General features: G+C 39.4%; 1 protein-coding gene across 10 annotated transcripts in view; it reads right to left on the bottom strand.

Annotated features, from left to right (window-relative positions):
- ARHGEF6 (Rac/Cdc42 guanine nucleotide exchange factor 6) overlaps positions 1-12,552 on the bottom strand; it is a 124,586-nt gene that overhangs the window by 71,636 nt on the left and 40,398 nt on the right. For all 10 annotated transcript variants that reach the window (XM_070783564.1, XM_070783563.1, XM_019955784.2 and 7 more), the window contains one exon: positions 5,604-5,674. In XM_070783564.1, coding sequence (XP_070639665.1) covers positions 5,604-5,674 — 71 coding nt within the window. The remainder of the gene's footprint in view (positions 1-5,603; positions 5,675-12,552) is intronic.

Genomic DNA, 12,552 nt, shown 5'->3' on the forward strand with positions numbered 1-12,552 from the left:
TAATTAAAATTTTAAAATTGGATAGGACTTAAAAGAAAAATAAAATGGAAACATAACTCTTATATGCACTGGGAAACCAAACAACTCATGTAACTCAGTTTCTTGCGATGCTCTGGAATCAAATGGGCCTTCCCAGATGGCTCTAGTGGTAAAGAATCTGCCTGCCAAAGCAAGAGACTCAAGAGACATGGGTTCAATCCCTGGGTTGGGAAGATCTCCTGGAGAAGGGAATGGCGACCCACTCCAGTATTCTTGCCTGGGAAATCCCATGGACAGAGGAGCCAGGCGGGCTACAGTCCATGGGGTCACAAAGAATCAGACATGACTGAGTGACTGAGCACTCATGGAATCATATCTGCAATATCTTTGAGGGGTGCTTGTATCAGTGAGCCTGGCCTATTTGTGGCAGCACAAAGGACCATATTCTTACAGTGGGCTGCACTTGTTGCAATAAATAAGGAATTTCACCCTCTGAGAGGCATTTTGATGGGAATGGAAGAGAACGCAGTCCCTTCTGCAGGGACAGGTTGCAGGCATGCACATTCTTGCCAGGATGAATGTGCTCACATGGTTCTCCCTGCCTGACTCCCCTTCCAGCTCTTCTCTGCTTATCTAAGCCCTAACATGCCCTCAATCCTCTCTGCCATTCAACTTTTTCCTGTTGCTGTTGTTGTTTAGTTGCTAATTCATGTCTGCCTCGCTGTGACCCCATGGACTATAACCCGCCAGGCTCCTCTGTCCATGGAATTGTCCAGGCAAGAATATGGGAGTGGGTTGTCATTCCCTTCTCCAGGGGAGTTTCCCGACCCACAGATCAAACTCGCGTCTCCTGTACCTCCTGCATTGGCAGGCAGATTCTTTACCACTGATACACCTAGGAAATCCAATATTTTCCTTTATTGATTTTTGAATTTTAGTTTAGTGAGTATCAGAATCGCCTGTGAGGAATGGAGAGAAAGCAGCTGAGGGAACTGTTTAAAAATGCTGTTTACTAGGACCTATGGCCAAAGATTCTAATGTAACAAGCCAGATGTGGATCCCAAATATCTACAGTTTTAATGGTCTCCCTGGGGGCTTTCAAATGCAAAAGGTTTCCCAGCCACATCTGGAGCAACTCATCTTAGGACAGTTTGTCACTTGACATCATTGCCTGCCATGTGGCTTACACCACGTCGGTCCTGTCTTCCCGGTGAGACCATGGATGCCAAGACCTAAGTGCTGCATGCAAATGAACCCACAACTAAGCTACATAGTTTCCTCTTTCTTTTCTTTTTTTTCAGTTTTATTGCAATCTAATTGACAAATAAAAATTATATATATTCAAGATATCTTACTTCACATTTTGATGTATGCACACATTGTGAAATGAGCACCACGATCAAGCTAATTAACACATCCATCACCTCACATAGTCACCATTTTCTTTTGTTGCTATTGTTCTTCTTTATTTTTAATCCCTCCTGGCACATAACATCAACTTACAATAGGCAAAGAGAGCCACTGAGCAGATTATTAGAAAAATAACTCATACAAAACGATATGCTTTTGTTCAATGGTAAGAGACGTTTAACAAATGACAGTGAATTTTTAGGACAATGAAGGAACCAAAGTCAGGAGCAGCAAAAGCCTCCTTTAGGCTGTCATGTCCCTAAAGGATGCTAAACTCCCTTTCAAAACAACTGGCTAGGAGAGGCCAAGCCTCAGTTAGATACATTAAACATGCTTCATGGCAGATGTAGGTCTGAGTTGGGCTCCCTACGTCACTTTGATCATACTGGAGAACTTCTAAACATTTCGGAACTTATGTGCCACCAGAAGCAAACTGAGGCTTAAATGGGTCCAAGATCAGCTGATAATCCCTCAGAAACTTGAAAAAGGGGAGAGAATGTGTGCAGACCTGCAAATTCCAAGAGGTCTCTATCCTGCCCAAGCTTATAGGATGTGAGAATTAATTTTATGTATCAACTTGGTTGGGTCATGAGATGCCCAGATTAAATACTATTTCTGGGCAGGTCTGTGAGAGTGTTTCCAGATAAGGTGAACTTTGAACCAGTAGCCTGAGTAAAGCAGATTGCCCTCCGCAATGTGCATCATCCAATCTGTTGGCCTGAATAGAACAAAAAGGTGAAGGAAGGGAGAATTGGCTCTCTTTGTACCTCACTGCTTGAGCTGGAACATCTGCTGCCTGAGGACTGGAATTTATACCCTTAGCTCTCCTAGTTCTCAGGCCTTTAGACTCAGACTGAACTACACCACCACCTGTCCTGGGTTTTCAGCTTACACATGGCAGATCATGGGACTTCTCAGCCTCCATAATCATACAAGCCAATTCCTTGTATGTATCATTTGTTCTGTCTCTCTGGAGAACCCCGACTAATACACAAGACCAAAATAAAGAAAGCATTTAGACTAGCGAGGACTCACTGAATGAAGAGCATAAGAACATGTCTGATCACAGTATCGTCAGGGTGTGAGAACAAAAAATCTCCATGAAGGAGAAATAATGAAGAAGACATAGTTCCTGTTTTATTTATAGCTATATTTATATTTAAACAGGCTATGTATATGTATATATGTATACACACACCCACACATCAAAGAAAGTTTGGCATCAGATTCAGCAAGATGTTAATGATGATCATCTCTGAGTGGTGGAATTACAGGTGATATTTATTTTCTTCTTTATACTTTTCCTGCAGTCTGATTTTTTAATCATTATTTATATAATAAAAAAATTCTTCCTGTTTTAAAAAAAATGAAGTAAAAATCAGACACTAGTGCTCTTACAGAACTAGCAACGGAAAACATCTACAATTAATGACTCTTAGGAAGACGAGCTAATGTGAGATGAGATGGGGACACCTTACATATGGGTGAACTTGATTTTTCAGATCTCCAAATACTGTGGGTGAGTACTCAGGTATTCAACACAGATTGGGAGGGTGATCAGAACACTCGGAACATATTTTGAATTTGTTGCTGCTAAAAATTTGCCTAAATACTCAAAAATGTAGATTTTTAAAAAACACCAACTAAGCCCAAATCCCTTCACATGCATATCTAATTACAATAGTAAGTCCAACTGGTCTCAATAATCCAGCAATTCTCATACTACAGCTCTACAGTTCCTTCTCAGACCATCATGGGCTCCCCAAGACCTTTTGGGTTTTTTTAAATTAAGTTTGGTTTGAGAAAAAATTTAAATATATATATTTTTTTTGGCTCAACAATTTAACTTCTAGGACTCCACCTTACAGATCTTTATACGCTTTGCCAAAGTTACACACAGGATGTTCACTGCAGAATTGTTTGTAACAGCAAGATGTGGAAATAAGGTACATGGACTCCAACAGGAGATGGGTGATAGAAACTGCAGTACATCTTGAGTTGGTATTTAGTATAGATAGGATTTGTATAATGCCCATAAGAATCACAGAGGTTAGTCTGCCTTGGATAATCCCAGTGAAGTTGCTCAGTCGTGTCCGACTCTTTGCGACCCGTGGACTGTAGCCCGCCAAGCTCCTCTGTTCATGGGCTTCTCCAGGCAAGAATACTGGAGTGGGTTGATAGACTCAGCAGAGGCAGAGAGAGAGTCAAAGCAGAGTGATTGTATGCTCCAGACCGGCAGGGAGAAGCAGCTATTGTAACACTTTCATTCACCATTTGACTGCACCCTTCCATTAAAAATTTAATCATTGGGGTTCACCTGGAAGCTAAAAGAAATGGTCAGGACCAGAGGTTGGGGGGGATTGTGTGAAGGCGGTAAAAAGGTACAAACTCACAGTTATAAGTACTAGGGATATAAAGTACAACATGATAAATATAATTGACACTGCTGTATGCTCTTTATGATTATTGTTAAGATAGTATATCCTAAGAGTTCTCATCACGAGGAAAACACATTTTTTTCCATTTCTTTGATTTTGTAACTCTATGAGATCATGGATGTTCAATGACTTACTGGGGTCATCATTTCATGATGTATGTAAGTCAAATCATTATGCTGTACACCTTAAATTTACAGTGTTGCATGTCAATTTTTTCTCAATAAAACTAGAATAAAAAAGAAAATACAAGGCAAATAAATAATTGAAAATATGATAACCTTAAGTGACAACTCAGAACACAAATTGTGTAGATAGCATGATTACAACTACACTGGGGTTCCCTGGTGGCTCAGAGGTTAAAGCGTCTGCCTGCAATGCGGGAGACCTGGGTTCGATCCCTGGATCGGGAAGATCCCCTGGAGAAGGGAATGGCAACCCACTCCAGTATTCTTGCCTGGAGAATCCCATGGACGGAGGAGCCTGGTAGGCTACAGTCCACGGGGTTGCAAAGAGTCGGACACGACTGAGCGATTACACTTCACTTCACTTCAATGATATATAGCTATATATGTGTAGGAAATGCATCAAAATATTACCAGTTTTTTAAAAAAAGTGATCAGGGATGAAGAGAGAAGGGAGCCTAGCTCTGTTGAGTGATGTATTTTAACCTCAGAAATGTAAAAGGAAAATAGTGACAAAATTATCCCCTGTGATTATTGTCCATGCTACCTATGAAGTTCCTACCTGATTTTTCACACCAACTACTGTTCATGTTATCATTATGAAGCAAACTCACTGAAGAATGATATTTCATTTTTTGAAACCAAATGTATAGAAAGATTTTAAAACTCTTGAGGGACTCCCCTGCCGGCCCAGTGGTTAGGACTCTGCACTTCCACCTCAGGGGGCACGGGTTCCATCCCTGGTCTGGGAACTAAGCTCCCGCAAGCCACACAGTATGGCCAAAAAATAAAATAAAAACTGTTTATCCATGCACACAATGAAAGAAATCGGCAGCAAAAACACACATAGAACATTAGGTGAAGGGTGAAACTATATTTCAGCTGTGATGAGGAAGATGACAAGGCTACCAAACAGGGAGACTTCGGGGTTATGAGGACTTGACCTTTTCATTAGTGACTGGGCCAAGTCTGGAAAGAAGACATGGAGGAAAACAGAGTAGATTAAGGGAAATTATACAATTTCTTTTTCAAACAGGAACTTATTTTGAGTATTGCACATGCCCTATTTATAGCTTATATATTTTGTCATATCTGTGTTCAAGCCAGAGCCATTTTATTCCTCCCTCTGTGCCAAAGGACAGTCTTCCCTTTGGGCTGTCCTCAAGAACAAGGTTGATAATATTTCCAAGGATATCATAGCAAATTGATTGATTCTAAAATAAAATCACACTATGCAATCATGTAAACTTTATTCCATTAAAAGAACTTGGGGATTCACCTCCTATATGTAAGGCGAGCTCTAACTGCTGAATTTCCCCATAATGTCGACATATCAGCCAATTTCTCCTTTGTTGCGGTTTAAAAGGTCTTGCTCTGAATCTTTGTGCTACCCTTGAATTACTCAGTACAGGGGATGTAAAACTTCTAGACATCTGTAAGAAACCTACAAGTAGAAGAGTTCCATTATAATTAAGCTGACATTAGACCCTTGCAATGCAACTTTCTCCAGTCTTCCATTGGTGTCTCCTCGACACTTCAGTGGTTCTCCATATAGAGAGTCAAGAAAATTTTTGTTCATCATCTGAACACTCACCACAGTATAATAATTCTTGGTAAGTGGAGTCGCTTCAAATCCTTTGACAGCCTTGGGGGAGAGAGGTCTCTCTGTGAAAAAGACATTTAAATTATGTTAATATGACACAAGTCTAAGATGAACATTTTATAACATAGGTCAACTAACATATAAATATTGTCAAGTGGAAGGCTCAAAGGAAATGTACGTTTCTAAACAAGTGAAGCTATAATCTTACTAAACTACAGATGGTCAAGTCACAGCTTCTTAATGACAGGGTCAAGGCAAGAACTTCAGATCCAGTTTGGGCTGTTTCTTCACTCATCTGCCTTTCCATTCGACTTATTATAAAACAGATAAGCAAAGGAATGCTAACCAAATACGTTATGTTTGTAACTTGCAACTAACCATACAAGAATAACATAATACAGATAATAGCAGCCATTCTTTCTTGGGGCTGGCTGTTTATTGTGCCCAGAATAAAATAATCGGAATCTTGAATACACTGAAAACTAGCAGGAAATTCTTCTATGTATCAGTTTAATATCATTACATTGTGCTATAAACTGTTGTCTTTCTTTTACAAAGTTTGTCTTATCTATTAAACTCATGACGAAGAGATATCCCAGGATGCTTTTTTTAAAAACAAAGAAACCACTTAATAAAAATACAGACAGGGGACTTCTTTGGTGGTCCAATGGCTAAGGCTCCTCACTTGCACTGCAAGGGGATCAGGTTCAAACCCTGGTCAGGGAACTAAGATCTCACAAGCCACCTTGTGCAGCCAAAAGAAATATAAAAAATAAAAAATACAAGACAACAATCATAAATGTTTAACAGTGTCACTACAGACTATCTTCCTTACTCTCATTTTGTCCTGTATATCATTGCTGTATATTCCATTTTTACCTCGCTATATTATATTGTATGCTGCTTTAAATTCCTTCTGAAGTATGGTAGAGTATACATAACCAAGTATTATCATCAGGCCTTGATCTTTCCTTTTCTAAAAGTAATATTTTCTAGTTTTATATCTATGACATTCCACTCCTAAAAAATACAATATATATAAAAGAAAAACCAACAATTAACCCGTCACCAAGAGCTAACCATCACCCACAGTAACGTTTTGGAGTATGTCTTCCTATTCCTTTTATCATGTGTTTGTGAACACACACACACACACACACAGTGATCTTCCTTAATTCACCTACAGCTTAACTCTCCTATTACAACACTATTTCATGAACATTTTTCCATTTAACCTTGATTTCTAATGATTTTTACATTTAAAATATCCCTTATGTTTACTTGGCACTTACCAGCTTTTAGGACATTTTATTTGATCTTTACAACGACCCTGTGAGGCAGAGATAATCTTCTCATTTTGCAGAGGTCACTAAAGTACAGAAAGGTGAGGTCAGCTGCCTAAGGGCATGAATTTGGGAAATGGCAGAGCCAGGACTGAAGCCCGGGTGTGTCTTGACAAGAGCCTGTGCTCCCAAGCAGCAGGACGTCCTGAGATGAAGCTACTGAAGGGCCTGGTCGATGGCATGAGCAGTGAGTGGTTCCCCATCTACCTCAGAGCTCAGAGGGGCCATCAGTTCGATCTGGGATGGTCAGAGAAGATCTTGCTGGGCAGGGGGGTATTTGATCTGTCCCTGGATGGGGGCTAGAATTCAAACAGGCTGAGAAGACAGTAGAGCGTTTTCTCAGCAGGGAAGATTCCAGGAGCACAGCTGTAGAAATGGCAACACTCAAACAGGGCTGTTCCTGTGACAGTGAACTGTCCAGCTGGACCAGGCTGTGTAAAGTGGAAATACAGCAGAAACGCAGGTATGAGGGCCAATTCTCCCACTCCTCAGCAACAAAAAATGGGGCATATCTAGTTTAAGATCTGCCTGGATCCACATGGTGGCTTCACGAGGCTTTACTGGATAAATCTGAGCAATTCAAAGCCACCCAGACTATTACTTGAGATTATAAGTGGCAGAGTCAAGACATGAACCCAAGTACTGTATTGCCAAGCTTGGTGCTCGCCGCCCCCCACCGCCCCCCCCCAACACACACACACTATGGTTTTGGACTCTTCAGCATACTTGAAATCAACAGTCACCAAATTCTTTTAGTTTTTATTAAACAAGTTTTCTACAGTATAGCCCTGATGCTACTTAAAACTCAGTTGTTTTGTGTAATTATGACATAAACCAGTCCGATAAAAATAGAACGTTCCAGAGAAATCAGCAAGATGTGGTCGCCTTTTGAAAGCAAGGCCAAAAGGAAGGGTAAACAGTAATGGAAAGTCTGCTAAGATGCAGAAGAGGAAAGGAAAGCCCAAAGGAATTGGTCACTGTAATTGAAAAAAAAAATGGTAACTATGTAAAGTAGAACAGGGAAACACGAAAGAAAACAGTGACTGCCATGGAGATTCCTGGGTGGCTGAACATAATGCTAAAAGAGCTGGTGCTTTGATAAGATCAATAAAATTGTTAACAAGGATTTACTGAATAGCCCAGGGGACTATATTCAGTATATTGTAATGACCTATAATGGAAAAGAAATTTTCAAAATATAGAGATATATACATATATATGTATAACCAAATCACTTTGTTGTACACCTGAAATTAATACAATATTGCAAATTAATCACACTTTAATAAAAAAATTCTAGTGAAAAAAATTTTAAAATAGTCAAACTCTAGCAAGACTGACGGAGGAAAAAAGAGAGAAGACACATATTGCCTATATGAGAAGTGAAATATGGGATATCTTTACAGACTCTAGAGATACCAAAAAGATAATAAATAGTATGAACAACTCAAAACACATAAATTTGATAATCAGGTGTGAAATGGAGCAATTTCTCAGAAAACCAAAACTGCCACAGTTCACCCACTATTAAATATACCATTTGAAGAACCTTATAACTAGTATGGAAATTGAATTTATAAATTTAAAACTATGGAAAAAAGGAAATCTCCAGGCGCATATGGTTCTAATGGAGAGTTCTACCAAATGTTTAAGGAAGAAGTCATAGCAATTCTTCTCAATGTCTTCCAGAAAATAAAAGAATTCATTTTATAAAGTCACTATTACACTGACACCAAAACCAGACAAAGACAGTACAAAAAATAAAACTGCAGACCCATATCCCTCATGAATTTCGATGAAAAAACCTTAACAAAGTATCAGTAAATAGAATTCAGCAATATTTTATAAGAACTTTATACCATGGAATTCATCCCATGGATACAAGTTGGTTAAATATTCAAAAATCAATAGATGAAACCCATGTTAGTAATAGCCTAAAAAGAAAAATCACATGATAATATCAACGGATGCAGAAAAAGCACAGGACAAAATTAAATACCCATTCAACAAAAACTTCCAAAAAGAAATAGGAATAAAGAACTTCTCCAACTCTATAAAGACATCTACAAAAACCTTATAGCTAGCATCTTACCTAGTGGAGAAAAACCTACAGCTGAATGCATTCCGAACCCCAAGATTAGGAATAAGGCAAGGATGCCTGCTCTCACTCAGCGTCGTGCTGGAAGGTCTGGATGTCCCTGCAGTCTTGGTGCAGAATGGGGAATCAACCCCGAGAGAAGGAAAACAGATTTGGAAGGACAACCTTGGAAAATCTTTAGATACGTAGCCTTTGCAAACAACCGGCCCCATGAAAAAATTCAAGGGGTGGATGCAAAGAGAAAAACACCAGTACCAGGTTTCAGTGACAGTTCTTGCCTCTTGTTCCTCCTTTGCCCTCTACCCCCCAGCCCACCACTGCCTACTCTTAACACATGTGGTCTTAGCTGAAACCCACTCTCAGTGAGACACGCAGAGAAGGAATGAATACGTGGAGGTGCAGAAGAAACAAGTTCAGTCCCTGGGGGTGGTTCCAAGTGACAGAAGGGGGGTCAATTTTCCCTCCCCAAAGTGTCTCTTTGGCACATGGATTACATTGAGCTGAAAACAATCAAGGCTCTAAAGACTCAGGAAGTCTTTCTTTTTACCTCCCTCTTAGATGCCTAGAGAATTTAGGTAGAAGGCCTGTTCCCAGAACAGAGCTATCAGCAGAGACATCTGCAAAGAACATGGGCTGGGGGTGGTGGGGACAGCTCTTGGAGATCAGAGTCCACTCTGTGTTCCATGGTCTCTGCAAGGCCCAGCAAACATTTATTTGCCAAACATTTGCTTTTCCATCTCTCTGTCAATTGCCTTCTTCCCCTTTGAAGTCACAAACCACTACCCCCAACACCCTCTTTTATCTTTAGCTGAAGATGGTATTTAATGTGAACGTTTCACCATTTTGGCAACTTACTCAGTTCCCCTGGGTCTCTCCCATGTAGACATATTATTAAAAATTTTTTTGTGATTTTCACCTGTTGATCTGTCTCTTACCAATTTCAAAAGAACCTAGAAGGGTAGAGGAAAACTTTTTCCTCCGCAATATAACCTAACTAGAACTAATATGAAAACATAAACCTTTTAGGTGGTGTTTCTAAGGCCATTAAAAAACTGGTCAATTCAATTCAATCAACAAAAAAGAAATCAATCAATGTAGTGAAGAATTCAAATGGGTTATTTAGCATAACTCAAACAACAACAGTGTCACACAGTGTAGACATAAGTAACCTTCCTAGGGCATTCTGCTAAGTGAAATAAGTCAGAGAAAGACAAATACTATACTGTACAATAGGACGTATTCATGGAATCTAAAAAATAAAACCAACTAGTGAATATAACAAGAAAGAAGCAAACTCACTGATACAGAAAACAAAGTATTGGTGACCAGTGGGGAGAGGGAAGGGGGAGGGGCAATATAGGGATAGGAGAGTAACAGGTACTATTAGGTATAAACTATTAGGTATAAAATAAGCTACAAGGATATACTGTACAACATGAGGAATACAGCAAATATTTTATGATAACTATAAATGGAGTATAACCCTTAAATATTGTGATCACTATATTATATAATTTATATAATACTATACAACTGGGGCTTCCCTTGTAGCTCAGTTGGTAAAGAGTCTGCCTGCAATGCAGGAGACCCGGGTTCAATCCCTGGGTCAGGAAGATCCCCTGGAGAAGGAAATGGCAACCCACTCCAGTATTCTTGCTTGGGAAATCCCATAGACAGGGGAGCCTGGCGGGCTACAGTCCATGGGGTCACAAAGGGTTGGACACGACTTAGCGACTAAACAACAATAACAAATATTTCAATTAAAAAATGTTACAAATGTTGGGAAAAAAGAGAAATCGTCCTTATTCCTATGTAACGACCCCTTTCCCATTAACTCTCCATTCATTCCTCTCCCTCGCTAAGGTATAGATTCCTATGCCTGTTGGTGGTGACAAGTCAAAAAGAAATCTAGTGATAACTGGTTTTCTCTGGATGTGAAGGATCTGTGTGATACACCCTGGGGATTAAAACAGGAAGTCTAAATATAAAGCCTCATCATGGTTTTGGATTAGAATAAGTAGGAAGAGTCATTTCTTAATCTGCCTTAATACAATTTAATTAGCCATCTACCTAATCCCCTCATTTGACATCTACATTTACCTGCAAAGAAGAAGTTTTAGAAGGATTTATTGACCCTTTAACTGAATCAGCTGAAGAAAACAGAACTTGTTTAAAATATCTGCTCCAATCATATTTGCCTCAATAGCCAGGAAAATTTTAATGCAAAGTCCTGATAAAACCTTCACCCTTTCTTGGTAACAAAGACAAAAATTTTAAGGAGAGATATAACCTACTGTGTTACTGAGATATAACTTACTATGATGTAGTGGCAAACATGATTTTGGTGTGTAAACAACAAGGTCATTTACAAGTTACCACTAATTTTGAAGAAAAAGACTGAAAACAGGATAAATGGCTAATTTTCTTATTTATAATGTATCTGAGTCAAATGAAATGATGGATAAAAAAGACCTTCTGTAGTTTATATAATGACTAAGTTATTCATACATGTACTTTTCAAGAAGTAAGATCCTTGGAAAAAATATTTTTTCCTCAAAATGGGGTGTATTTTTCTCATGTGACAGGAAATTGAAAGGTGGCCAGCAGGACTGGTAACAAGAGCTTCCTAATGTCACCTGTGTCTGAGTTCTCTCATTCTTGCGGAGAGGCTTTTGTCATCATGGTCACAAAAAACTATTCTATCTTCAGCCTTAAACTCATGTTGAAAGATGTGTGTGTGTGTGTGTGTATAAAACACTATACTCAAATATTCTATTTATCAACTTTCTACAGTATTAGAGTGGTGGTGTTCTGTAAGTCCTCAGAAATCAACCTCCTGAAGAGAGGAAGAAACTGTCTCCAGGGCTTTGGCCATAATTATCTCTAGACAAAAGTTACAGAGGATTTCTCAAACTTAAAAATCCATTCCCCAAGGGCAAACTTACCAGAGCATGAAGTGCTCCTGTCAATGGAACAAAACTCTGCACAGCTTTCCATCGCAGAGGCAGCAGAGCCATCTGCGGGCTGAGGGTTGCCTGGGACTGGAGTTCCTTTGTTTGATTTCTAAGACAAAAGAACCTGTAGCATCAGCCTGAATTGTACCCAGGCTACCGTGAATGAGTATTCCAGAATTCCTGACTCTTCCAGTGATCTCCGTGTTACACATCTGGCCCAACAGTAAGCAGATAGAGATCACAGAATTCCATGCCTGATTCAACTTTATAAAGGACCCAGAAGTTGTATAGCAGAGGGGTTGAAAACTTCAAATTGAAGGTTTCGTTTCTTTGAGCTACACATTTAATCTAGAAATCATTTTTAAAGACTCTTTAAAGATAAATGTCCTTTCCTAAGTGGACACATCACTATGGATTTTATGGAAAGACATTCCAAAGTTGACAAGTATCTTCTAAGTGTTAGTCGCTCAGTCGTGTCTGACTCTTTGCGACCCCATGGACTATAGCCCACCAGGCTCCTCTGTCCATGGAATTCTCCAGGCCAG

The sequence above is a fragment of the Bos indicus genome, chromosome X (assembly GCF_029378745.1).
Source record: "Bos indicus isolate NIAB-ARS_2022 breed Sahiwal x Tharparkar chromosome X, NIAB-ARS_B.indTharparkar_mat_pri_1.0, whole genome shotgun sequence".
In the NCBI taxonomy this organism is placed as follows: domain Eukaryota; kingdom Metazoa; phylum Chordata; class Mammalia; order Artiodactyla; family Bovidae; genus Bos; species Bos indicus.